Source organism: Panulirus ornatus, chromosome 20 (genome assembly GCF_036320965.1).
Source record: "Panulirus ornatus isolate Po-2019 chromosome 20, ASM3632096v1, whole genome shotgun sequence".
Taxonomy (NCBI): Eukaryota; Metazoa; Arthropoda; class Malacostraca; order Decapoda; family Palinuridae; genus Panulirus; species Panulirus ornatus.
Genome location: NC_092243.1, coordinates 10,317,117 through 10,345,067, shown reverse-complemented (window position 1 = coordinate 10,345,067; position 27,951 = coordinate 10,317,117). Strand labels below are relative to the sequence as shown.

The 27,951-nt window shown below is 37.5% G+C and overlaps 1 protein-coding gene across 2 annotated transcripts; it reads right to left on the bottom strand.

Moving 5' to 3' along the window:
* Positions 1–47: 47 nt before the first annotated feature.
* Positions 48–27,915, bottom strand: SerRS (Seryl-tRNA synthetase). Of its 2 annotated transcripts, XM_071674666.1 has the most exons (13): positions 27,676–27,915; positions 24,895–24,965; positions 20,899–21,168; positions 16,459–16,569; positions 14,084–14,215; positions 13,626–13,740; positions 10,282–10,460; positions 5,572–5,699; positions 4,864–4,954; positions 2,395–2,584; positions 786–883; positions 399–528; positions 48–202 (listed from the first exon to the last, which is right to left on the bottom strand). In XM_071674666.1, exons 1-13 carry the CDS (start codon positions 27,806–27,808, stop codon positions 111–113), a joined length of 1,740 nt encoding a protein of 579 aa, XP_071530767.1. In that variant the 5' UTR covers positions 27,809–27,915; the 3' UTR covers positions 48–110. The 2 variants fall into 2 exon arrangements, with proteins under 2 accessions (XP_071530767.1, XP_071530768.1); XM_071674667.1 differs by lacking the exon at positions 20,899–21,168 and having other exon boundaries at positions 27,676–27,876.
* Between the last annotated feature and the right edge of the window lie 36 nt (positions 27,916–27,951).

Below are 27,951 nucleotides of genomic sequence, written 5' to 3'. Positions count from 1 at the left end.
CCACAACAAAAACAGAAAAATGTATTATATATTGAATTAAACCCTGATACTGCAAATTATCTTTTATTATCACCTCATACTTTGAAAAGTTTGATCTTATCCAATAAAATTCATTCTTCTTGTTTCACTTTTCCCTTCTTCTTCTTACTAGCTTCCTCATCAATGGGTGCTGGATATCTGAATGGGATGAATTCCTTGTAATCTGAAGAGAAATGAAAAAAATCTTAGAATCCAATTATAACAACTACACATCTCAAATAAACAAAACACCAACATATGACATTAAACATACAATCAATTCCCTCTTCTGCTATACATACAAAATCAACTGTAGAAGAATAAAAAGAAATAAGAACAGTTTAAGTCTGTCAGTAAGAAGAAACACTAATTCATCCTACCTTCTGGCATGTACTCTCTAATGGCCTCTGGCACCCTGATGCCTTCCTCTGTCTGGTAGTTCTCCAGTAGTGCACAAATTACTCGAGTTGTGGCACACATGGTGGCATTAAGCATGTGTACATATTCAACCTACAGAGTGAAAAAAAAATAAATAAAGAATCAGTTTTGTGTTTCGTTAGTTTTCAGGAATATGGCTACTCACCAGAGTAAACCCAGTGAAGCCTGTGAGGGATATATCTATGAAAAGTTTAAGCAGCTGTTTGAAAAGCAAAAAACTTAAGACTGTACCCGATCATTAGGATAACTTAAATGAATGATGCATTTCCCTTTTAATCAGCAACCACATGATACTGCGGACAAAGTGTAAACAAGAAAAAAACACTTACGGCAACATTCATTTTCTTGGTTGCTCCATAACGAACTTTGAGTCTTCTTGACTGGTAGTCGAGACAATTTGAGCATGAGACCAGCTCCCTGTATGCATCTGAGGGATTTGTCATATTCATGAACACAGGCTAATAGAATTAAAAAATTTATTTAACATCTTATCCTACAATGAAAAATTTCATTATATATTTCATTGTACTTGATTGCCATTTCCTGCGTTAGTAAGGTAGCACCAGGAAACAGATGAAGAAAGACCCATCCACTCACATACACATATGCACATACATGTACATATACGTACATACATATACATATTCATACAAATACACACACATATATATATATATACGTACATATTCATACTTGCTCACCTTTATCCATTTCTGGCACCACCCCACCCCACAGGAAACAGCATCACCACCCTCTGCGTCAGCAAGGTAGCGCCAGGAAACAGACAGCTCCCTATCCACATCCAGGCCCCACAGACCTTTCCACGGTTTACCCTAGATGCTTCACATGCCCTGGTTCAGCCCACTGATGGCACATTGACCCCAGTATACCTCATCATTCCAATTCACTCTATTCCGTGCACAACTTTCATCCTCCTGCATGTTCAGGCCCTGACTTCTCAAAATCTTTTTTACTCTATTCTTTCATCTCCAATTTGGTCTCCTGCTTCTCCTTGTTCCCTCCACTTCTATGACACATATTTGAATAAAAGAAAGCACATCTTGAACCACAACATGATATTTGTAGCTAAAAGATTGATATAACAAGTCCCTAAAGTAAACTATTCTGGGGCTGTGTGCTTGGTAATGAAGTAAAATTTTTCTTCTGGAAATACTTAAAGCTACTCAATATGGACATATGGAAAGAATGAGTGAGGAAAGATTGACAAAGAGGATATACAGTATGTGTCAGGGGTGGAGGGAACAAGAAGTGGGAGACCAAACTGGGGGTGGAAGGATGGAGTAAAAAAAGATATTGAGCAATCAGGGCCTGAACATACAAGAGAGTAAGAGGCATGCAAGAAATAGAGTAAACTGGAATTATGTGGTATACTGGGGTCGACATGCTGTCAATGGACTGAACCATGGCATGTGAAACGTCTGGGGTAAACCATGGAAAGGTCTGTGGGGCCTGAATGTGGACAGGGAGCTGTGGTTTTGGTGCATTACACATGACAGCTAGAGACTGAGTGTGAATGAATGTAACCTTTTTCGTCTGCTTTCCTGGAACTACCTCGCCAAAGCAAGGGGTAGCAATGTTGTTTCCTGTGGGACAGGGTAGCAAAGGGAATGAATGAAGGCAAGTAAGTATGAATATGTAAAGATGTATATATATGTATATGTATGTGTATTTATATGTGTAAATGATAAGTATATGTATGTGCATGTATGGACATTTATGGATATATATATATATATATATATATATATATATATATGTATATGAGTGGATGGGCCATTCTTTGTCGGTTTCCTGGCGTTACCTCGCTGATGCAGGAAACGGCGATCATGTATAATAGATAAAAATAAATACTTAATATAAATAGTTTTCATTAACATTTGGAGCATTTTGATCATTCTTATTCTACTACAAGCTTACCTGATCCTGGGAAGTATGCTTCAAGATCAAGCTTTTTTGCTGCAGCATTGTTAAGCTCCCCAGAGACTATATTGACCACACGATATGGAAGACCCAATTGCTTGCAAAATTCCTCTGCATTGGTGATCATCTCCTCCATCATAGTCCATGATGCACCATCATGAGGGGATGTCAAGCAGAACTGCTCGACCTGAAGCATCACAACAACATTATCAGTTCAAAACACATTTGTAGTGGCATAACGATTAGAGCACTATAATGAGCTATGATTTCAATCAATCAGGTTTAAACCTGAACTCTGTGATCAAGAGAAATATCAATGAATCTTCTCTAGTCAAATAAAGAAAGAAGCGTTACACAAATATCTGTGAAGGTCTATATAAACTGGATAGCTTTGTCATAGACAAAATTTGTAAACAACTTAGTCTGCTTTGACTGCATAAAATTTTATGAAAATAATACATTAACTAATAATAATCATAGAAATATAAAAAAATTCAAATGCCACACCATGCTCATTTCATATCGCACTTGTTTTTGAAAGTGCAGGGTATATTTGCTTTGTTTCAGTCAAAGTCTACCTCAAGCTACTGGGTGGTGAGGTTGTATACATAGAATGGTGACTTACAATTCAAAATGGCATCACATGATAGAGGAGTTAAAAGAAAGCGTGTAACTGTATGTTGTATTAGAAAATGGACCACAGGTTACATTCTCGGTTTAATGGACTTTTGGCATTAATGGACACCTCTTCGCCCAAATAGTCTGTTAAACTGAGGATTTAAATGAAATATGATAAGTTCCTGGTTCACTTTAATGATATGATCACATCATAAGGGGAGATACAAGAAAGAAATATATGTAAGTTGATATACAAGGAAGTGACGAAGCAAGGAAGCCATTTCGTAAACAAGAGACAACCAAATGGAGGTCGGGAGTGTTCAAGTCTGGCAACGTGCATATCATAAAATTCATTATGTGGACAAGAAAGGGAACTGTTTACAAATCTTATCAACAATAAAGCTATCTAATTTAGGCCTTCACTAACATTAATGTTACCATTCTTTGTGTATTTAATAACAGAAGAGTGGATTTAGCAGCGGATGGAACCATGGAAGCGGAAGTGAGTCACAGGGTGGGGGAGGGGGTGAAGTTTCTGGGGGTGTTGAAGAATGTGTGGAAGGTGAGAACGTTATCTCGGAGAGCAAAATGGGTACGTTTGAAGGAATAATGGTTCCAACAATGTTATACAGTTGCGAGGCATGGGCTATAGATAAAGTTGTGCGGAGGAGGGTGGATGTGCTGGAAATGAGATGTTTGAGAACAATACGTGGTGTGAGGTGGTTTGATCGAGTAAGTAATATGAATTCTATTTGTAGTGAAAAGGTCTATTTCACTTTTCCCTTGTGCTGGTCTATGGTTTATCTGTTCAAGGTTGAATGATTCACATAAATCAATTAGTCTTTGGAACTGTTATCTACTGTCCGTTGATCCATTAATCTTTTTTTTGAATTTGTACCAACATCCGTAATCTAATTTTGTTTCTTACCTGTCTTTTCTTTCTACCTTACTCACATGTGGACTGCTGGCATTCTGTCCACAATCATACAGGCTCTCTTTGTCAAACAATACTTGAAAAACACTTAACTCACACAACTCATTCTCTGTAACTGTAAATTTTCCTGCACTGAGCACTATGCACAAGGCCTGCCTTTTGGCAAAATGGCATGAGCAAAAGAGAGAAGCAGTAGATGAGTACATTAGGAAGGAGCATTAAGTAGAAGTAGTAGGTTGGAACATCAGGCAGGAACATTAGGTAGAAATAATAAGTAGAAACATCTGATAGGAACCTCTAGAAACACTGTGCTAGAGTCAACCTTTGCCAGTGGCCTATTACAGGAGTGGCACTGAAGGCTACGAAGCAGCAATGGAATTCACCACTTATGAAGACTTTCTTGTAGCCACCCTCTTGAGGGAGTTCCTAGAGGGAACAGGTATCAGAGATATTGGTGGATATAGATAACAATTTCCAGAACATAAGTGGCCTGAGTTAAGTTGAGATAATACTCATTTACATGAAAGCTCTACCCCAGCATGCTTGGGATTGTAAGGAAAAGGGGTTAAAGTCATTAAGCTTATTTTTTGGCCTGTATGATAGTATGTTTATTATGTTTTAGGTTGAAATGCTCACTATAATTAGCTCAATTTAGTGTGGCTCATCTTCATTACCTGTTTTTCTTCAAGCACATCATGGAATGCTTTGCTTTCTTGGCTGAATTGAGTTCCATCTGCTCTAACAATTTGAAATTGTTCGAAGTTTACTTCATGTGTGGGACCACAGTGGAAATAAATCATCTTTTTTAAAACTTCCATGACATTGTCTGTCTTGTAAATAATCAACATTAAAAGCTGACAATCAAACATATAAACCAAGTAGATGGTTTACATGTAATTTTGTAACAATCTCACCTTCTGGAACTGATGCACACGAAAGATACCTCGAGTGTCCCGTCCATGAGATCCAACTTCCTGGCGGAAGCAGTAAGACAATCCTGAATACCTGAAATTACATAGCATGAGAAAAACTGGAAACCCAATCAATTGCTGTGTTATATTATCATAATGAGGAACAAGGAAGAAAAAATACTACCCATGCATCTCCTAAATATTGTAAAAGTCAATTAAGAGAGTGTGGGAGCAAAGGAGATGGAAATCCTTCCCTCCAGCATTACTACTCTTCTAAAGGTAGGAAATGAAGGAGTCAGCAGGGTTAATCCATGAAGACTTAGTTGTACACTCTTTATTCTACTTTGTTAAAGTAGGAAAGGCAAGGAGACAAGATAAATAAAACCATACTAAACAAAATATTTCAACCCAATAGATTTCTTAATAAAATCTCTTTTAGTCCTATATTAAACGACTGCCCAAAATTGGGAAAGTATAAGTTCCCTTTAAACATCTTATCTCATCTTCTACGGTTTAGTTCGATAATTAAAAAACAAAGAAAGAAAGAAACAAACAAACGCTAAAGCACACAAATCCAATTCTAAATTCACCATCAACATATAAGCATTAAACATACAAAACGAAAATGTAAAAAAAGTGTTCTGCTGTTACATAACTGTTGTACTGAGTGAAGAAAATACTCATTAAAACATTATGGCTTTTCAAACTAACCTAATTGGCAGCTGGTCTGTGGGTATCCATTCATCACGGTGGAAAGCAGCAATAGGTTGCTCAGATGTAGCAATCAGATACTTCTCATCTACTTGGTCTGAGCCTGGCACGTCTCCCTTACCTAATACCTATATACATGTAAAGAAAATGCAAATAAATCATATCACAATGACATCTATTTAACAACTTTCGTTGACTGGCAATATTCTTTACCTGACACTATGAAAGGCTAGATATAAAACATGATAGAAAAGTGTGTGCCATAGAACACTTGGATGACCAGAGACTGAAATAAGAATGAATGGAAATACTGTTTGGCAAATATAAATAAATATTCATGGCTAGAGATGGAAAAGCTAGCCAAGTTATGTACCACAATACACCTTTTTATAAAAAGTATGTAAAGCAAAATCCACACTACGCTTATGGGTCTCATGTTAACCAGTTCTTCAAATGTTGATGAAAACAAATGCGGAGCTTGAAGCATTTGACCTACTCTTACAGGACAGGTCAAGTAAACCTTTATCAAAACATGGTGAGACTTCAAGTGATGGACAGCTGGGTGATGGATGATGACAATGATAGATACAGCAATCCCTACATGGTGCTATGCTGCACAAGTGACAGAACTAGAAGGGTGTTCCACTGAACACAAGCACTGCCTGAACTGAAGCATAGTTACTGGGCCTGAAATAAGAATGGGGAGAATACCTATATGGAAAATATTCTAAATATGTGTATCAAGTTCCATGGCCAAAGGTGGATGGATGATCACAATGACATACAAAGCAATTTCAAAGTGTTTGCTATACTACAATGGCAACAAAAATCAAATGGATGTTCCATGGTACACTTGTGTCACCTGGACTGTAAGACAATCTTTGGAAGTGAAATAAAAAAGGGAGGAAATACTGTGAAACATCACAGACAATGCAGTGTGCTGCTATCATTATTATTCCCAACATCTAGGTGATAGCACACTCCAGGTTAATGCCTACCTAACACTTCTTACAGCAAAGGAACAGACGAGGATTGACTTGCTGGCTGATTGTGTAAGGAATGACAGTGAAGCTTGGTCATAAAAGGATTCTGGTTGAAAGAGCTGATTACTGTGTGCTGAAAAGGTTTGGACATATGGAAAGGATGAGCACAGAAATACCATCAAAGAGGATCTTCATCCGAGGTGGGTAGAACAAGGGTGAGGGAGTAACCAACAAAATGGAAGGTTAGAGTAAATAAGAGCTTGAGCTGTCATGTCCTGAACATCATGGAGGATAAGAAGCATGCATGGTAAAGATTTAAGAGGAATGATGTGGTATAAGGGGGTAAGATGCTGTAACTGGTGGAACCATGGCATATGATAAGGGCAGGAAAAATCACAGAATGGTTTCTGGAGCTTGGCTAGGGATTGTGGACTTTGGATTTGTTGCATTATCCGTATTGTTATTTCTTATTTCATCACACTTAGTTGCTGTCTCCTGTATTAGCAAGGTAGCGCAAGGAAACAGACAAAAGAATAGCCCAACCCACCCACATACACATGCATATACATACATGCCCATACATGCACATATACATACCTATACATTTCAATTTATACATACATACACATACACAGACATACACATATATATACACATGTACGTATTCATACTTGCTGCCTTCATCCATTCCCATCACCATCTCACCACACATGAAAAATAGCACACACACACACACTCCCCCGCACGTGCGAGGTATTGCTAGGAAAAGACAAAGAAAAAACGGTCACATTCGTTCACACTTGGTCTCTACCTATCATGTGTAATGCAACCAAAACCACAGCTCCCTTTCCACATCCAGGCCCCACAAAACTTTCCATAGTTTACCCCAGACGCTTCACATGCCCTGGTTCAATCCATTGACAGCACGTCGACCCCAGCATACCACATCGTTCCAATTCACTCTATTCCTTGCACGCCTTTCACCCTCCTGTATGTTCAGGCCCCCAATCGCTCAAAATCTTTTTCACTCCATTCTTCCACCTCCAATTTGGTCTCCCACTTCTTGTTCCCTCCACCTCTGACACACACATCCTCTTTGTCAATCTTTCCTCACTCATTCTCTCCACGTGACCAAACCATCTCAGTACACCCTCTTCTGCTCTCTCAACCACACTCTTTATATTACCACACGGCTAATGCGAGAAATGGCGAATAGTTTGAAAAAAAAAAAAAAAAAAAAAAAAAAAAAAAAAAAAACCATCTCTCTTACCCTTTCATTACTTACTCGATCAAACCACCTCACCACATATTGTCCTCAAACATTTCATTTCCAACACATCCACCCTCCTCTGCACAACCCTATCTATTACGGGGCGTTCAGTGTTGTAAATGGAATGTTGAAGAGCTTGTAGAATTGTGCACTGAAAAAGGACCGGTGATTGGGAATACCTGGTGTAAAAAGACAGATATACAAAAGAAGGAACAGAGAAGGGGGCCAGGTGAGGATATTCCCTCAAAGGCCCAGTCCTCTGTTCTTAACGCTACCTCGCTATCGCGGGAAATGGCGAATAGTATGAAAAAAAAAAAAAAAAAAAAACGTATGTAAGTAGGAGAGATGGCCAGAGAGCGTTACTGGATTATGTATTAATTGATAGGCGCATGAAAGAGAGACTTTTGGATTTCAATGTGCTGAGAGGGGCAACTGGAAGGATGTCTGATCATTATTTTGTGGGGGCGAAGGTGAAGATATGTAGAGGTTTTCAGAAAAGAAGAGTGAATGTTGGGGAGAAGAGAATGGTGAGAGCAAGTGAGTCTGGGAAGGAGACTTGTGTGAGGAAGTACCAGGAGAGACTGAATGCAGAATGACAAAAGGTAAGAGCAAAGGACTTAAGTGGAGTTGGGAAGAATGGGATGTATTTAGGGAAGCAGTGAGGTAGCACAAAAGATGCTTGTGGCATGAGAAAGGTGGGAGGTGGGCAGATTAGATAGGGTAGTGAGTGGTGGGATGATGAAATAAGATTGTTAGTGAAAGAGAAGAGAGAGGCATTTGGATGATTTTTGCAAGGAAGTAGTGCAAATGACTGGGAGATGTATAAGAGAAAATGGCAGGAGGTCAAGAGAAAGGTGCAACAGGTGAAAAAGAAGGCAAATGAGAGTTGGGGTGAGAGAGTATCATTAAATTTTAGGGAGAATAAAAAGATGTTTTGGAAGGAGGCAAATAAAGTGTGTAAGGCAAGAAAACAAATACGACATTGGTGAAAGGGGTTAATGGGTAGGTAATAACATGTAGTGGTGAAGTGAGAAGGAGATGGAGTGAGTATTTTGAAGGTTTGTTGAATGTGTTTGATGATAAGTGAGTATTTTGAAGGTTTGTTGAATGTGTTTGATGATAGAGTGGCAGATATAGTGTTTTGGTTGAGCTGGTGTGCAAAGCGAGAGGGTCAGGGAGAATGGTTTGGCAAACACAGTAGTAGTAGTGAAAGCGTTGCAGAGGATGAAAGCCGGCAAGGCGGTGGGTTTGGATGGTACTGCAGTAGAATTTAAAAAAAAAAAGGGGGCGACTGTGTTGTTAAGGATATTCAATGTATGTATGGTTCGGGATGAAGTGCCTGAGGATTGGCGGAATGCATGCACAGTGCCACTGTACAATGGCAAAGGGGATAAAGGTGAGTGTTCAAATTACAGAGGTATAAGTCTGCTGAGTACTCCTGGGAAATCATACGGGAGGATATTGATTGAGAGGGTGAACGCATGTACAGAGCATCAAATTGGGGAGGAGAAGTGTGATTTCAGAAGTGATAGAGGATGTGTGGATCTGTGGATCAAGTGTTTGCTTTGAAGAATGTATGTGAGAAATACTTAGAAAAACAGATGGATATGTATGTAGCATTTATGGATCTGGAGAAGGCATATGATGGGTTGATAGAGATGCTTTGTGGAAGGTATTAAGAGTATATGGTGTGGGAGATAAGTTAACAGAAGCAGTGAAAAGTTTTTACCAAGGATGGAAGACATGTGTATGAGTAGGAAAAGAGGAAAGTGACGGGTTCCCAGTGAATGTCGGTTTGTGTTGGGGTGCGTGATGTCTCCATGGTTGTTTAATTTGTTTATGGATGGGTTGTTTGGGAGGTGAATGCAAGAGTTTGGAGTCTGTTGTGGATGAGAGGGCTTGGAAAGTGAGTCAGTTGTTGTTCACTGATGATACAGCACTGGTGGCAGCAGAAGTTGGTGATTGAGTTTGGTAAAGTGTGTGAAAGGAGGAAGCTGAGAGTAAATGTGAATAAGAGCAAGGTTATTAGGTTCAGTAGGGTAGAGGGACAAGTTATTTGGGAGGTAAGTTTGAATGGAGAAAAACTGGAGGAAGGGGGTGCTATTTCATGTGTGGTGGGGTGGCAACAAGAAAGGATGAAGACAGCAAGTATGAATATATGTACATGTGTATATATGTATGTTTGTGTTTGTATATGTATGTATAAGTTAAATGTATAGGTATGTATATGTGCGTGTGTGGGCATTTATGTATATACATGTGTATGAGGGTGGTTGGGCCATTCTTTCGTCTGTTTCCTTGTGCTACCTCGCTAATGTGAGAGACAGCGACTAAGTATAATATACAATATATATAACATATATCATCTAAATATAACTTTCACACATGAAAATATACCAAAAGGAATACTATCTACATTACTGAAGTAGAGAACAGAATACAGGCATTGTACTGTACCTTATAGAGTTCTTCATCAAACTGTGACAACTGTGCCACCTCCTGCATAACCTCTTTACGCATGAAGAATGGGGTAACTATGGGAATGTATGCCTTCTTGTTGAGGATCCTCAGAGATAATTCCATTAGTGCCCGCTCCAAGAATACTGCTGGGCCCATTAAATAGTACCCACGACCTCCTGATATGAAATTTTCCAAATTTTATGCATATTCTACAGGTACAGTAAAAGCAAAATGAGAGAATTATTCCATGAATACTTTAGTTACTATACAGTCACAAAATCAGGAGTCAAAGACCAAGCAACAATAAAAATTCATTTTCCAACATTTATGTATTGAGTACATACGTCTGGTTTGCTTACACCATAAGAAATTGAAAATATTTGATAATGAAATTGGCTGACCCAGTTTGTTAACCAAGATAGTTAAAAAAAACTATAATACTTTCAAATTTCTGCTATATGTATGCATATAAGAGTAACCATGCATGAGACCTTGATTAATGCACAATACTTTTCCAGTCACTCTTGTAGCTTCAAGGCTGTGCTACAATTAGTAGTACGGAAACGACAGACCAATTTGGAGTGAGAACATCCTCAAAGACATTGTACCTCTTTCATCCAGTGATGATGTACAACCTCACCAAAGGTGACTTCCTACTCATGGTGTAACCTCATGTAGGTAGAATCTGGTAACAACTAGAATACTACTTATTGATATTACACTTTGACGCTGTCTCCCGCGTTAGCGAGGTAGTGCAAGGAAACAGACGAAAGAATGGTCCAACCCACCCACATACACATGTATATACAAAAACGCCCACACACACACATATACATACACAGACATATACATATATAAGCATGTACATATCCATACATGCTGCCTTCATCCATTCCTGCCGTCATCCTGCCACACATGAAATGACACCCCCCCTCTCCCCGCGTGCACACGAGGTAGCGCCAGGAAAAGACAACAAAGGCCACATTCATTCACACCCAGTCTCTAGCTGTCATGTGTAATGCACCAAAACCACAGCTCCCTTTCCACATCCAGGCCCCGCAAAACTTTCCATGGTTTACTATTTAGAGATTATTATTTTTTTTATTATACTTTGTCGCTGTCTCCCTGTCTCCCACGTTTGCGAGGTAGCGCAAGGAAACAGACGAAAGAAATGGCCCAACCCCCCCCCATACACATGTATATACATACGTCCACACACGCAAATATACATACCTACACAGCTTTCCATGGTTTACCCCAGACGCTTCACATGCCTTGATTCAATCCACTGACAGCACGTCAAGCCCGGTATACCACATCGCTCCAATTCACTCTATTCCTTGCCCTCCTTTCACCCTCCTGCATGTTCAGGCCCCGATCACACAAAATCTTTTTCACTCCATCTTTCCACCTCCAATTTGGTCTCCCTCTTCTCCTCGTTCCCTCCACCTCCGACACATATATCCTCTTGGTCAATCTTTCCTCACTCATTCTCTCCATGTGCCCAAACCACTTCAAAACACCCTCTTCTGCTCTCTCAACCACGCTCTTTTTATTTCCACACATCTCTCTTACCCTTACGTTACTCACTCGATCAAACCACCTCACACCACACATTGTCCTCAAACATCTCATTTCCAGCACATCCATCCTCCTGCGCACAACTCTATCCATAGCCCACGCCTCGCAACCATACAACATTGTTGGAACCACTATTCCTTCAAACATACCCATTTTTGCTTTCCGAGATAATGTTCTCGACTTCCACACATTCTTCATGGCCCCCAGAATTTTCGCCCCCTCCCCCACCCTATGATCCACTTCCACTTCCATGGTTCCATCCGCTGCCAGATCCACTCCCAGATATCTAAAACACTTCACTTCCTCCAGTTTTTCTCCATTCAAACTCACCTCCCAATTGACTTGACCCTCAACCCTACTGTACACGTACACGTACACGTACACAATTATACTCAAAACTGTGAATGTAATAGAAACTATAATTTCTGTAATAAGAGTGATGGTGCTCCAAGTGGACATGAGCACACATAGTGAGGTATACAATCAACCATACACTATGTGGTATGCCTCTGGCAGCTGACTGTGTGTCTACAGTATGCAGTCTAGCTTTCCATAATCCCAGACACATTATGTACAGAAATAAAGAGTCAGAAAACACCTAATTGCAACTCAAACAATGTTTCCACATCTCTTGCCCATACTTTTTCCTTCCCATCAGCTGGTCAGTACCCAACAAAATGCTGAAGAGGACAGTACATCAAAAGTGAAACTACCAGGGAAGTAGAGAAAAATTTATACAAACAAAGTATGCAAATGCATACAAACAACAGGACATATATAACTGGAAATTGGAGAATTGTAACATAACTGAATAGAGAAATGTGTATATTTGGCAGCATAAAGGATACATCATACTAACAGAAAATGTTTCATCTAGGAAGCTCATCACACATGTAAGTAAAGTTTAACTATATCATTGTATATGTATATCTTCTGTTTCAGAGAAAGACAACTCTTGAGATGGTATGGCAAGTTAATATTTCTTTTTCACTTAATGCAAAGTGCTACACTGGGGTTCTACTTAATTAGAGCAGCCAAAAAGTTAAACCAGGAAGCTCACATGTAGAAAAACATTGGTTGCTAATGTAAAATGTCAGAATTAATGATCTATCACTGAATTTTTTCATATGCAAGAAAAAAACAAAGGGATAGAGATCACAGGAAAGGTGCAAGAACTGAATGAGGGAGTAAAAGCAACTCAATGTTTGAACACTTTGTCAAATTGTGAAAAGACAAAGGCATGTGACATATCTGTCTATGCCATCTGGCTGTGTTGCATGTGCAAACATGTAATGTGCAGAAATACAATGATTCATTCCCTTTTCTCTATTCCTGTTCTTCTGTCTTTGTTTTTCTACTTCTCTACACTTCTGCATTTTCCTTGGTGTTATGGACATTCTAACATTCTTCATTCTTTTAAATTGTTATTTCTTGGTGCAAGCAAAGAACAGGTTAAATGTATGTGATATCCATTTTGATATTCAATTTTTCCAAGAAGCATTTCATGCATTACAGTTGGGTTAATGATAATTGAGAGTATAGTCTATGACTAAAATATTAAGGAAGAACTATACTTCATGCTACAAATAAAGGAAAAATGTACATTTCATAAATGGTAAAACAAGTACAGCACAATGAAATTAAAATAAAAAATGAAATAGTTTAGCACATCTGAACTATTAAATTTCCAGTGGATCTCTCAATACTTTTTCCACTTGCATATGCCCAAATGCTCATTACAAAACTGAATTTGTCCGAACCTGATGTCACGGCTCCTCGCTTTGAGTCTGATCCTCCAATCATAGAAATAAGATCAACATGTGAATATTTTTTCTTACTTATTTCTCCAAATGTCCTCACCACTGCATTGTTATCCTATAAATAAAAGAAAAGCTTCATCCTTAATCTGTTTAACGTAATTAATATTATGACATAATAAATCAGCTCTCTTCCAAAATATTCACACAAAATGAACACACTAATAAAGACATGGTTTAAAGTATCAATTAATGTTGAATTTACTAATAAAGACATGGTTTAAAGTATCAATTAATGTTGAATTTCACATGAGGTGGCTTGCTTGTTATCAAGAGCAATACAAGAAGCTACAATGATTTTGCAAAGTAGAAGGAAATGAAATTAGATCCACTGATTTAAACTGCACTAACTGGACTTATCAATCTTTTCTTAATCAATATAAAACTGAAAGAAAACTAACCTCATCATTGCTAACAGGAACATCATCATATACAATGTTTCCAATCTCCTTCAGAACAGTATCCCTGTCATTTTCTGTCTTCGTTAATTCTTCATTATTCTGGGTCATCGCTTCATCTACAAGTTTCTTCACCTAGTGGAAAAACTTTGTTATCACATAAAATACAGAAGTATCACCATAATCTAACTACAATCCTTCATGCTACTTCCCATGGTTGCAACCTCCTAGGAAAGACTAGCATAAGGTTCATATGAGAGGAATTATGGCATGATGTACAATGAGATGTTCCCCAAACTCCTGTTACAGTCTTCAAACCAACAGCCACTGAATCATTTTGCTGGTCAGTAACTAGCCTGACTCACAAGCTACAAACATGATAAGAAAACCTTTATTAGGTCCATTTCTATGTAATTTTCCACTTGACTCAACAGGGGGTTGAAAATAGTTATCCTATCCCCATGCGGCCAAACTGTGAGCTCAGTGACCGAAGTTGACTTTCTGATGCAGGAGTGCCTGGCTTAGTTTACACATAAAGCAAATAGCACTCTGGCAAAAACGTCCAAGTTCTGAAACCAGATCTCATGAGCTGTGTATACACTGTGATACCCCTATCAGTACAAAGACGAAAGAAAAATGTTCATTTAGTGAAATAAACAGGAACTATAAAGCTCATTCCACTTCCACTCTATCAAGGGACATACAATCAGCTTTGACATTGAAGAAGCTTGTTTTTGCATTGTCTTAGATATACATCACTCATCTGTTCCCTCTGTTATACCTAGGAGGTTGCACCGGACATGAGTTATCCAAAAGGGGTGATTAACATTAAAAAGAGAACCCACCAAAAGTTGCATGGCAGGCTGCCAGATTGGACCAATCACCATGCAGCAGCTAGCAGCCAATCGCATATGCACCACACCCTCACCACGACCTCCTGCAAACCACCAGCTCACAGTTAAGGCGTTCATATATTACTAAAATAAGAGAAGGCTGTGTGGCAGACACGTAAGTTTCATAGCTCACATATTTTCAGCAAAAACAAGTCTCTTCTCTGCCAAAGTCATTCTTAATGTGAAGTGCAAAATTACTGCTTCTTAACTGAAACATGCAGTTTCACATAAGGTGGAATTTCTAATCGTCTTATCATTTCAGAAGGTAGTAGTAGTAAACGGTAGGCGGACAACAACCAAGGAGGTATATCACCAGTACTACCCATCTGGGTATCAGGAAGGTTTGTGACATTTGCTTAGTGAGCCAGCACTCTAGTGGTTGCTAAGTTGCACTTCTCTGACCCAGGTAGCTGTCTTTTCTTTCTGCCTCACTAACATGTGGACTACTGGCATTCTGTCCACAAACATACAATCTCTTCTTGTCATGTGTAACACTTGACAACACTTAACCCATGCAGCTCATTCTTCATAACTAGATTTTCCTGTGGTGAGCACTAAATGCTTACCTTGCCTTTTAGCAAAATGGTAGGAGCAGTAGACAGAAGTAGTAGGTAGGAAGATTTAGGCATGAGCATTAGGTAGAAACATCAGATGGAAGTAGTAGGTAAGAGCATTAGATAGAAGAAGTCATTAGGAACATTAGATAGGAGCCTCTGCAAACAATGCACTACACTTGCACTCTGCCAGTGGCCTGTTTAGGGTGAGGCACTAAAGGCTAAAGAGTGGCCCTACATTTCTTTAGTTATGGGAAATCTGTTGCTGTAACCACCTCTATGAGGGAATTCTAACTGGAACAGGCATCAAAGATATAGACAGACAGATAGACAGATAGGTAGATAGATCTCAAAAGACACACAATCACAAAATTATTCAAGCATTCAAAAGGAAATCTAATTACTTTTATATCAATAATTTCTCCATTAACATCACATTTTCTTAATTATTTCCATAGTCCTTTCAGCTTAGAAATATGAATTAAAAAGTAAAAAAAAAAATGCATAATATTCAATTCAGGAATGAGAATATCAAACTTTTCAAGAAAACATTTGTAATTCTGAATGCAATAACTTTAAAACTCAATGCTGTTAATTAACTTGCATGAGATGGATAAGATAAAGCCAGTTCACTGTCCCACAATTTATGTATGAAGTAGCTTACATCCTTTTTACATAGCAGAAATCAAAAACATGTTATGCAGTTGATATTACCATTCCACAGGTACACTCTGATTTCTGTGCAATACAATCAATATGATCATTATCATATAGCTCATTAGCATATAAAAACCTGACATATATATATTCATAGCAGTGCTAGCACAAATCATATAAATAAAAATCCACAATAGATATCGTAAATCTGTGCATAAAATGCTTCTTTTACTCCAATTCCCTGTTAGATATTGACTAAATTAAAACAACTTACTTCTTTCAGTTGTGAAACTGTAAGTGGTCGAAGAAGGTCCATTGTGAGTTCTGTAAGCTTTTGTTTTATTTCATCTGGAACCTTTATATCTGTGCCCTCTGCCTCTTTTGCCTAAAATAATAAGATGGTAAATTGAATACTACAGTATAAGTCCAATGTAAATCAAAACACAAAAAAATCAGAAGTGAGATATGAAAATAAATATACACTGCATCCACCTCTTTTCATATGTTTTAAAGATAATCAAACTGAAAGATAAATATACTATACAACAATTCAAGATGATTGAAAAAACAGTATGTTGAAATATTCACTGCATGGAAAGATGAACTTATTTTTCAGATCCATTAGGTCTGGGGCTAATCACATTTTCCGGGGACACTTTCCTGTGGCTAATAATTGATACAGTCAATGCAATGGTAAGTGATACATGAACCAAAATTATATATGTAGAATCTATTCTTAAATACAGGAGACACTCCTGTTTATATAAAAATCTAACTCCCATGTCTGAATGAAGCTTGTGTTAGATATCAAACCAAAGGTGAAAAGAAAAAACAAAATGAAGCCATCAGCCCATATGGCATTAGGTATCTTGCACATCACTTTGAAACTTTTGCCTTCAGTGAGTCACAAGTTAAACTACAATTACTGTATCACTTTGCTCTGCTTCTGTTTCTCCCAGTAATTCAAGGTGAAAAATGATCATATAGCCCTCAATATTTCAGCTTGTATTCTGAAGTTATGATGTGATGGAAGATGTTCTCAGTGAAACTTGATTACCCCATCTGCTCCAAAAAAGTACATACATGCAAATAGCATGTTTGACTAGTGAATGCAAAAATCAGTATCTCACCATGGCACCCAAAAACTTTTTTCCCCTCTACTGCAAAACTTGCTTCATCTTGCATGGGCTCAAAAATGCACATCAAATGGCACAGGAAGCTGCCATCTATAAGATAAGGCAGTTAATGCAAATGTAAATAAACAGATGATCCACAAACACTCTTACAACTCTGATTATGGTTTCCCTATATTTTCACCATAATCAAAGTTAAAAGCAGTTTAACATCATATACAGTTAGCATTTCATATATATATAATCCAAGCTCCACAGACCTTTCCATGATTTACCCCAGATGTTTCACATGCCCTAGTTCAGTCCACTGACAACACGTTGACCCCTGTATACCATATTGTTCCAATTCACTCTATTCCTTGCACACCTCTCACCCTCCTGTATGTTCAGGCCCCAATCACTTAAAATCTTTTTCACTCCATCCTTCCATCTCCAGTTTGGTCTCCACTTCTTGCTCCCTCAACCTCTGACACATATATCCTCTTTGTCAATCTTTCCTCACTCATTCTCTCCATATGTCCGAACCATTTCAACACACCCTCTTCTGCTCTCTCAACAACACTTTCTATTTCCACACACCTCTCTTACCCTTTCATTACTTACTCGATCAAACCATATGTATTTAACCACAATGAAAATGAAATAATAAGTTCCCAAGTGCAAATGCTTTCTGGCAGTCCAGATACTGTACAAACAATACACCCAGCCTCTCTTTTGTGCATAAATGTATGTGCAGAGGCATGAGTATGTGTGTTTTTTATGTACAGTATTTCCCACCACATTAGATGCAAGCCAAATCTAGAAGGGAATATCAAGGAAAAATTTTCTAATTTCTCAAGCATGCAGCAACCACCTGATCAGTGCTACCTAAGCCTAACTTGCCTTACATCTAAAATCACTAAAGATTTACAGTTCCCCCAATGGTTCCTTTCTTTCCAGAGGAACAATCATCACTGAACTGGATGAATTCATACATTTTAACCAGGGTTTCATGATGTTATAAAAGGGAATCACCTAAATCATTAATGAAGTGAAATGATGATGTTAATATGTAAATTTGGTTTGTTGATCAACAGCATTAGTTTCTGCTCCTTTGAACAATCACTACGACTGAGGCTACAGCATCGAAATATATGCTGGAGATACTTCTAAATCAACATTTTCCCATTTTTTGTTTTTACATAGAAACAAGCATCACTAAATTGGAAATTTTTATTCATATTAACAGAGGGTTTCAAGACATCTTAGTGTTAAAATCTCAAAGAAAAGTGGAAAGGACATAGCTGTGTTTCTCCAATACTGAACACTAGGTAAGCATTTTGCACATGCTTTTTCAAAAAGAACATTACAAATACTGTTTTACATATTTTCCAATTCATGAAGAAAAAGAGACAGAACAAATGTAAAACCAGGAAAAAAGGGTGGGAACAGTTCAAGATGCATATTTTCTATCTATGATGAACCATAACAAACCATCATCCAAGTAGCTGACTCAGTTCTCCAGCGATGTCCCTCAAATTATACTATAATCATCTTTTCAATAAGTCATTAGAGGTTTGTTTATTACCGTTTTCTTTTGTACTTGTTAGCTAATTTCCATGCTAGCAAGGCAGAACCAGGAACAGACACAGAAAAGGACTCATTCACTCACATCCATTCTTTAGCTGCTAAGTGTAATGTACTGAAACTATAGCCCTGTGTCCATAACCAGGCTCTACAGACTTTTTTGTGGTTTTCTCTGGCTGCTTCATATGCCCTGGTTCTGTCACCATAACTGTTTGATCTGTTTATGGATGGGGTAGTGAAGGAGGTGAATACAAGGGTCCTGGAAAGAGAAGCAAGTACGCAGTCTACTTCAGGTGAGAGGTGAGGGGCTGGGATGTGAGTCAGTTTTTGTTTGCTAATGATACAGCACTAGAGGCAGATTCAAGAGAGAAACTGGTTCCTGAGTAAGGAAGAGTATGTGAAAGTAGAAAATTGAAAATAAATGTATATAAAAACAAGGTTATTAGGTTTAGCAGTAAAAAGAAAGAGCTCATTTGGAGTGTGAGTTTGAATGGAGAGAACTAGGAGGAAATAAATGTGGATATGCCTTGACCCTGGGTATGTGAATTATCTGGGGTAAACTATGGAAAGGTCTATGGGGCCTGTGCATTATGCAAAACAGATAAGGAGTGGATGCAATCAAATGAGGCCATTTTCTGTGTCTGTTCCTAACTCTACCTCATGGATGATGGAAAAGGCAAACACAGATAATATATACTGGGGCACAGTTCACTTCGATAATAATTTGGAGGATGTTACATTGTTAACAGTGAGAAGAGTTTTTGCGTAAAAGTACTCCATCAGCAGTGGGGAGAGTTTTGCGTAAAAGTAATCCATTGGCGGTGGGGAGACAAAGATGGATGAGCAAGAAGTCAACATATATAGGATCAGCTGAGTCCATAATGTGCAATAATCTAAATGTCTGTACAACAACAATCCATCACATTTTTCTCTTTTTTGTATTTTCTATCTACAGATCTGACCAGAAATTTTTTTAACTGTTTTCGAATATCTCAAAACACCATTGTTTGGAAGGTTCCATTAGAGGGCAAATCAACTGTTAAAGGGTTAAAAGGGCCGGTTTAACTTACACCTATACAGATAATAAAAGGCAAGAAACAAAAAACATCCAGTATAGGGTTATTAACAATCATACCTTTCTCCAAATAAAATGCAGTTCAGTGAATATTTCCACATTTAAAGCAAGGTGAAATGTTCAGAAAGTTTTCACATGCACTTTGGTTAGCGACTACTTCCACACTATCAGAGATGAGGACTATATAGCAATGCTCATTATGTTTTCTCATGTATTCTGTGAGCTCAGTTTGGCTATAATATGAGTGTAGGTGATTGCATTATGAAACTAAATAAAGCTTGCCTCAGGAAACTAACATATAGGGAAGAGAAAATATTTGGGAGTGCAAAAGGGTAAACAATAACATACCTCTACTCAAAAGTACAGAGTGGGGATGGAGTGTGTATTGCACACCACTGACCCTCCTACAATGTGACTGTAACAACACAATACAACTACAGAAAGAAGAAAAGTAAAATCCTTAATCTCTTCAATGGTTGTGCTTTCACTGATGATAAAGACAAATCATTGACTAAATACACTGAATCTCTCAAAACTATGGCATATGAAGCAGAAAGATCATGAGACTGAAAAAAGAAAAAAGAAAAAAGTAAATGGCAATGGCACAGGAAACACATGAAGATCCATGTCATTGTAAAAGGAAAGATAAAAAGTTCAGTTTTCTCTTTAAGTACTTAAATTTCATTGCTTTTTTGCACATTTGCAATGTTCTTTTCTCAAATGTGGTTTTAGTCTATCCTTTCATCTATTGTGGACATCTGATCTCTGTTTATCCTGAATCTATTGCAAACTTAATCTTCAATTAAAAAATAATTACATTAAGCACACTACAGAAATAATCAAAGGTAAGCATTCATTTAAAGCCATCAACTTAACCACAGCAAATATAGTGCACTGAAAGAATATTTCATCACTACATTCACTAGAGCTAGCAGCTTACCAATGGAACCCTGGAGGGAAGTTGCTGAGGCTCAGGCAGGGCCTTTACTTCTACAGCAGAGAATGAGGTCATGTGGTTGTACCATCGACACACTGCAGGGTGGGTGTTTGAGGATGGGGGAACTGTGAGTCGACTTGCCAACTGATGATCATTTTGGCAAGGCATGTGACCATAGATGTAGCTGTATTCAGTCAGCTGGTGCTCCAAAGCATCCAAATCTGGTGCCAAACATACTGGTTCTTCCTCTTGTTCACCCTTTCCCCTTGATGCCTGACATGATACCACAACCAATCTCAGTCCTAGCAACCATAAATGCCTACTCTACTTCTAATTTTGTGACATACTTGAACATATGTTTATATACCATTAGTATCATACAACCCAAAGACCCTTTTAAAGGGAATTCTGCAGCCTAAAGGCTGCAATCAAAACAAGAGCAAGGAAATGATGGACTCCTCTAGAATAAGTAGGTTCTCAATAAGATTGTACTCCTTTCCATCCACTGACAATGATAAAGTCTCACCAAAGACAACTTGGAGTCCGGTAACACCTATATGACTATGTATACATACTTTTCTTTCAAACTTGCTTGCTATTTCCTGCATAGTGAGATAGAGTCAGGAACAAAGACTGGCCACGTTTATTCACATCCACTCTCTACGTGTCACGCATAATGCACTAACACCAGAGCCCAGCTATGCCCAAAAGATCTTTCTATGGTTCCCTTTGATTACTTCACATGCCCTGGTTCAGCCCACTGATGGCATGTTGTCCCCAAGTGCATAACACTGAACAAAATCATATTTCACACCTTCCTGCATGTTTAGGCCCAATCCACTCAAGGAATTTCTCCAATATCAAACCTGTAAAAAGTTGCTTTTACCTCATCCTTGGATACCCTGCACTGAAATTTTGCCTCTCCCTCACTATATCCCCTTGAATTATATTGCTGCCTCAATCCCAATCGCTGATGCCGTGAGTTCTTTAAGGTAATCATTTCATTGATTTAATGTCATCTGATCTAGTCAAAGGCAGTCTCTTGCTTCTCATTCTTTTACTTCTACTACCTTCCCTCTTCTTTTTTTCTTTAATTTCCTTCCATTATTTTCTTTTTCTCCATAAACCTTTCACTCAACTTTCTTTCAAGGTCATCCATCTACTTTTCTCTATCCTTCCACCTTCATCCAATGCATTCTTTACCATACTCCTGATACTCATTTCATTCTGTTACTAATTTTCCCCAGAAATTTGTTCAGCAAAGAGTTCTTCTATGACTGCCTCATTGTTCTCTAGTGAATTTCCTACTACTTCACTCCAAAACACACAACCCCTTTTCTATCTTCCTCCTTTTTGCTTTCTAACCTAAGCCATCCTTTGCTGCCTCGAATAAACCAACCATCTACCCTCCAAACCCTCCTTCGTTGTCTCCACACAATGCAAATTTTTCCTTTACCTTTTGTTAGTACTCCAGCTTCATTTTCAGGACATTCAATCTTTCCTCTGCTTCCTTCATCTCTTCATATTTAATCTGGTAAATTATCTCTGGGGAGAAGGAAGACTACCCATGTTTTTACTAAGTGTTGTGGGTTACAAGAAAGTTGGGAATGGGGTAAGGCCTGGAAATCCTTCCCTTTTGTAGTATTGCTTTAAGAAAAGGAGCAGAAAATGGAACCAGGCCTGAAAAGCTCAATGAAAGGCTCAGTGATCAGTTCCTGATGCTATATTGCTAAGGTGGAAAATGCAAATATAGTTAAGGTGGGAAATGGAAAGATATAAAAAAAAAAAAAAGGAAGTAAATTACAGGTCTAACATCCAACAAAATTGGCTTTGCTTGGTGAGAGCTTTTGTTCAATTGTGCTGCAGTGTCTGGAAAATATGAAAAAAGCTGCAGAGAATAACATAAGGTATCATGCTGTATTCTGTGATATCAAATAAGCTCATAGTGATGAGGGTTATGAACATCAGGGATCAAGGAAAACGTAGAGTCAGTTCAGGTAAAAATAAGAATCACTTCATAAAATCATCAACAGAACCAATGGAAACCCAACTTAACCTCCTTTAACAGCCAAGATTTATAGTAGAAATACACTAACACTAATACAATCTGTATATGGAGACTACATGGGAAGGTTGGGCAGAGGCAACAGACCAGGCACTACCTGCCTGAGTGCTCATATATCATCGATCTACTGATATTCAGAGAAAGTCAACAAGAAGTTTAATCATAGGTGTATCAGGTACATTTTTACTAGAATATTGAAAATTAAGATACATTTCATCTGTAAGGGAGGTTAGATATAATTTTCCAAGGCTCAGGTTCTGTTGATTCTTTAAAAGTCTCACCTATATTCACATCCCATACCATCCCTGACATTCATAACCCTCACCACCATCACCTCATTTGATACCAGTATTACGAAATAAAATGTAATGCTCTATATCAGAAAAAACAACTTTTATTCTCTTCTCTGCCCTATATGACTGCAAAACAAAACTAATATCTACTGTCAATTTCTGTGTGGCTAACTGGTAAAATAAGAATGCACTAATTATTTTCTCATTCCTCAAATATGAAATTAGATTAAACTGATATGAGTTCAAAAACTTCCACATACTACTCTCATATACAACACTTCTTAATCCTTTCCTATGCTACATTATGATCTATCAATTCCTTTTGTTCATTCCCTCACCAGCTTTTTTCAATGATCATCTAAGAATCATTCCAAGGATTAGGGTAGAAAGAATACTACCCATTACCTCCCATAAGTCAAAAAAGGTAACTCAGAGGGGTAGGAATGAGATAAACATCTTCCCTTCATATATTAATATTTTCTAGAAAAATGAACAAATGGGGGAAGCCATGAGTATATTCCCTCAAAGCCCTTTCTGATACACAGGAAACAGCAAACAAACATAAAAGATAGTAAAACTTATCCATGTATTCATTTATTCAAACTGCATACCTATCTCAAGCACTGAAGTCTATCAAAAACTTCATAATTTGCATTCACATCTGGTGCTCCCTACCAATCCTCCTACAATACCTTCCACAGTTTCAGCATTCACATTCTGCAACACAACTATTTTTCTTCCCATTTAAGAATACTTTATACCATCATCAAATTGCTCCTGTCATTATATCTATGACTTACTTATTTTTGTTTCTCTGTTTACAGGAGTGTAAACACACAGACATATCTGTCCTCTCTAATCTTATATTCCACCCATACAATTCTAAAATTGACACATTCATACCTTATAACACCCACTGAAACCTTAGGGATATGTCCTTCTGGCCAGTCCTTTATAACTTCCAATCCCATCCTGACCAAACAACTTTCACATTTAATCGTTCCCATAACCTGTCATCTTGCTTGTCCCCTACCTCCCACACAATACAAATGTATTTTTCTAACTCCAAATACATCCAACCTTCCATTCTTTAACCCTCTATCAATTCTCCTTTCTTTCCTCGTCTCTCAAGTATCATTCACAATAAAGGCCCATAACCACATGACCTAGTTTTTTCATCCCATTTCTACCTATGAGATTTTCCTGTTACTACATTACCTTCTGTCTTCACCCATGAGGGGCCCAGACTAGGGTCAAAATGAGTGTAGTGCATAACATGGGACTCCAGACTCTACATTAGTAGAATCATACAGAATAGCAGAAGGAAAGACATGGCATTGTCAATGACTTTGGATGAGACTGAACATGTTCACCCTGCTTTAAATACTGGCATAAGAATATTTATATCTCTGCACACTAATAATACAATAATCAAGTACTGCAATTAATTAGAAAAAATCAATTTCACAAATTTTCACATTTACACTAACAAACAATTACAAGAATTAATTCCTCAAAATGTACTGATTGCTGAAAAGCTCATAAGTACACGATGGTAATGTAGCTGCAAATGCATGAATCCAAATATACAAAAATGTGTATTTGTGTAGCAAAAGTTACTGCAATATAAAAAGTACTCACCTTTTTCTTTTCCCCAATCGTCTTGGAAATAGTGTTGACCATTCTGTTCAAAAGATCGCCTTTGTGTCGTGCTGAAATAACAGGTTTATGGTCTATAATCTAGGTTTCAGAGCTTACTTCTGGGACATTCTAACATATACATATGTTGTAAAACATGAGCAAATCAAATACATCTATCAACTTCCCATGAAACTCATCTACAACATGAATGAAATTCATAGTCTTTAACTTGGTTCTGCAACCTAATCTTCAATCTGTCTATAATGGAATATAATCTATATTAAATTCCAAATTTTCTCTATTTTCATGCACCTCACTCATGTAAAGGGTTAACATTGGCAAATTTTACTAAACAATAACTGAAAATTAAGATAAATTCTGGATGTTAGAGAAACTTACGTAAGTTAGGTACACAGTTACTGAAATTAGTAGAAGAGTGGAGCTAATGTACATATATGAAATAAATAAGCATCAAAGGATTCCTTAAATGAATTTTTTTTTAATTAGGGAGCGCTTTGATCAGCAAAACTATGAGGTTAATTAACATTAAAAGAGGGAAAAACATTTGCCAAAATCAAGAGGAGTGAAAACCTACCTAAAGGTCAAAATCTGCTGATAGCAATGTCATTGGCAGCATAGGCAAGTGTTTGTTAGAAGTGGCTTTTTGCAGACTGAGATAGCATAAACACTGGGAACAAATCTCCCACCAAATAAAGGGAAACACAAGAACAAAACAATCTTTTTCCTTAAATGCCATAAAAAATTGGGCAAATTTCAGCAGTCAAACATAAACAAATTTTCCTAAGTTCTGCTGATTTTTTTGTCTCTGTTTGATCACAGTTTCCTTAATCTTCATAACGCCCTCCCCATTGCCGCTCACTGCATCTATCACAAGATCACTTAATGTAATTATACCTCATCAACACTACAGAAATAGCATGGATTCGATTGAAATACAAAGACTAGACTCCTTACAATTAGTATAGGTAATTTAAAGGATTATAATATGCACTGTCATTTTTCATCTTATGTTATCGATTATCTGACTGTAGGTAGGGCAGAAGAGGTGAGGGAAAATGTGGGGTTACGGGAATGAAAGGTTGAAAAACAGGAATTCATATTACATACTAAATTATCACCTGTCTTGTACATTATACCTAATTTAGCCTTAATCTGTGCTTTCTTTTCCACTTGGCCATTTGTTCATCTCATACAGTGTGTACTATGAAACACACAACTGCATTAAATGATGAACTAAAACATTAGACATATCATCAAATTAACCAACATCTAGTGTTTTACAGTAAGTTAAAATGGTTCTCTTGAAATGGACTTTTTTTCTCAGTGTATTGTGCTCTACTATTTATTTCACTGACTGTGTTCTTGAACTGTACTTTCTTCTGTTTGACATTTCTACCAGTGTAACATTATAATATTTTTCATTATTTGGTAAGGTGGTTTTAATTCGGCAGGATCTGCCAATTTTTTACAGGTGTATTCCAACACTTATCTTCATAACCCAATGTATTTCCTGATATACTAATATGATCAATTACGGTAGTCTCCAAACACTACATTAGCATATCAGAATACATTTGGTCAATATTCATATCTAATAGCAATGCAAAGCAGTTCTGGATAATAACTTGGTAACATTTGATTACAATATCCCCAAACTCCAATATCACAAAACAAAAACAAATACCGACAAAATTCATGAGGACTGCCATAGAGTCGTTAAATACACCAGCGATATTGCATAAGACCCAGAGGACTAATAAAATATATATCTAAATCAACAAACTATTACTTAACTGTATGTAATTTTGTTATGCAATCACCAACCAGGTGATGTAACGGCATACTTCCTAGTCTCTGAAAAATAGGTGCTTTTCTAGCAACCTAGGTAAAAAACAATTTCTCACTATGGAAATTAATAAAAATTATATAAGAAAACTAAAACAAACAAGAAACATGTCAATTAACACAAAGGAATAATAAATCTTTAGTGAAAGTTTAGTACTGATGTAACAGTATATGATGTGCAGTCAGGCATTGAAATATCTCGTCAGGTGACAAAAAGTTCTTTTAAATAACTGCATAAACTCCACCTGCTACTGATGCCTATGTGTATACTCATCCTCCACAAACCTCTATGCATCTCTAGATGTGTATATAGTTTCATTCTATCATATCTATTATGAGGTACTTGGTGATATTCGCTGCTATTCATTGTTTAAGAGAACCGTTTAGTTTGGCTTGTTGGTGTGTGCAAAATGTTAATTCATTTTCCACATTTCTATCCCACGATTTCCATGATCTCAAATCCCTGCCCACTTTGTGAATCCCAAACCTTACATCACTCAAATCAGTATTGTATATGTTCTCCCCTCTACAATCATATTAATCATACTATCAATATAACATAAAATCATATTAATCATAAAATCTAAATAATGGGCTTTAACCAAATCACTTCGTAAATACAGTGCTACAGCTATACAATAATTTTATCATTACTTATGTATTACACCTGAACTACAGACAAAACTGTAGAAAAATTTCCAAATGAAACTTGCAAGTGTACAATTATTTACTACTCACAGCTGTACTTTAACCCTTCGTTCTCTATTTGCATCACAAGAAGTACAGCAATGCTCATCACCTGACATCAAAAATTAAATCCTAAGTGTTTACACTTGATACCTTATGATTAGCAGCAAAAAATTAAAACGTGGGAAGCTGGGTAGTCTACGGTTTCACGTGGTTCAGATTTCTCACCTGACCTCCATTTCGTGTCTAGTTCTATTACAGCATCTACGGCTGCTACATCCTTGTACCTCCTTCTCTGTGACTCTCTGACGATTTCAGGGTTACCCCCTTGATCTACACGGAAGAGCACAATATCCAACATAATCTCTAAGTTCGAACCAGCTGACTGAACCTGCCGCTGCCGGTACACACTACTCAAAACACTGGCTATAAGGTACTGAATAGTAATTCTTAAAGAGATTCTTCACGATAGCGAAGCCAATCCGTTTCTATTTTGTAAAGAAA

Excerpts from the sequence above, each read along its gene's own strand:
- SerRS (XM_071674666.1), bottom strand. The coding sequence starts at position 27,808 with ATGTTGGATATTGTGCTCTTCCGTGTAGATCAAGGGGGTAACCCTGAA. Across the intron at positions 14,216-16,458 it reads CAGTTTCACAACTGAAAGAA|GTGAAGAAACTTGTAGATGA; the intron begins GTAAGTTGTTTT and ends TTTTTCCACTAG. Across the intron at positions 884-2,394 it reads AGCATACTTCCCAGGATCAG|ATGCATACAGGGAGCTGGTC; the intron begins GTAAGCTTGTAG and ends CAAATCCCTCAG.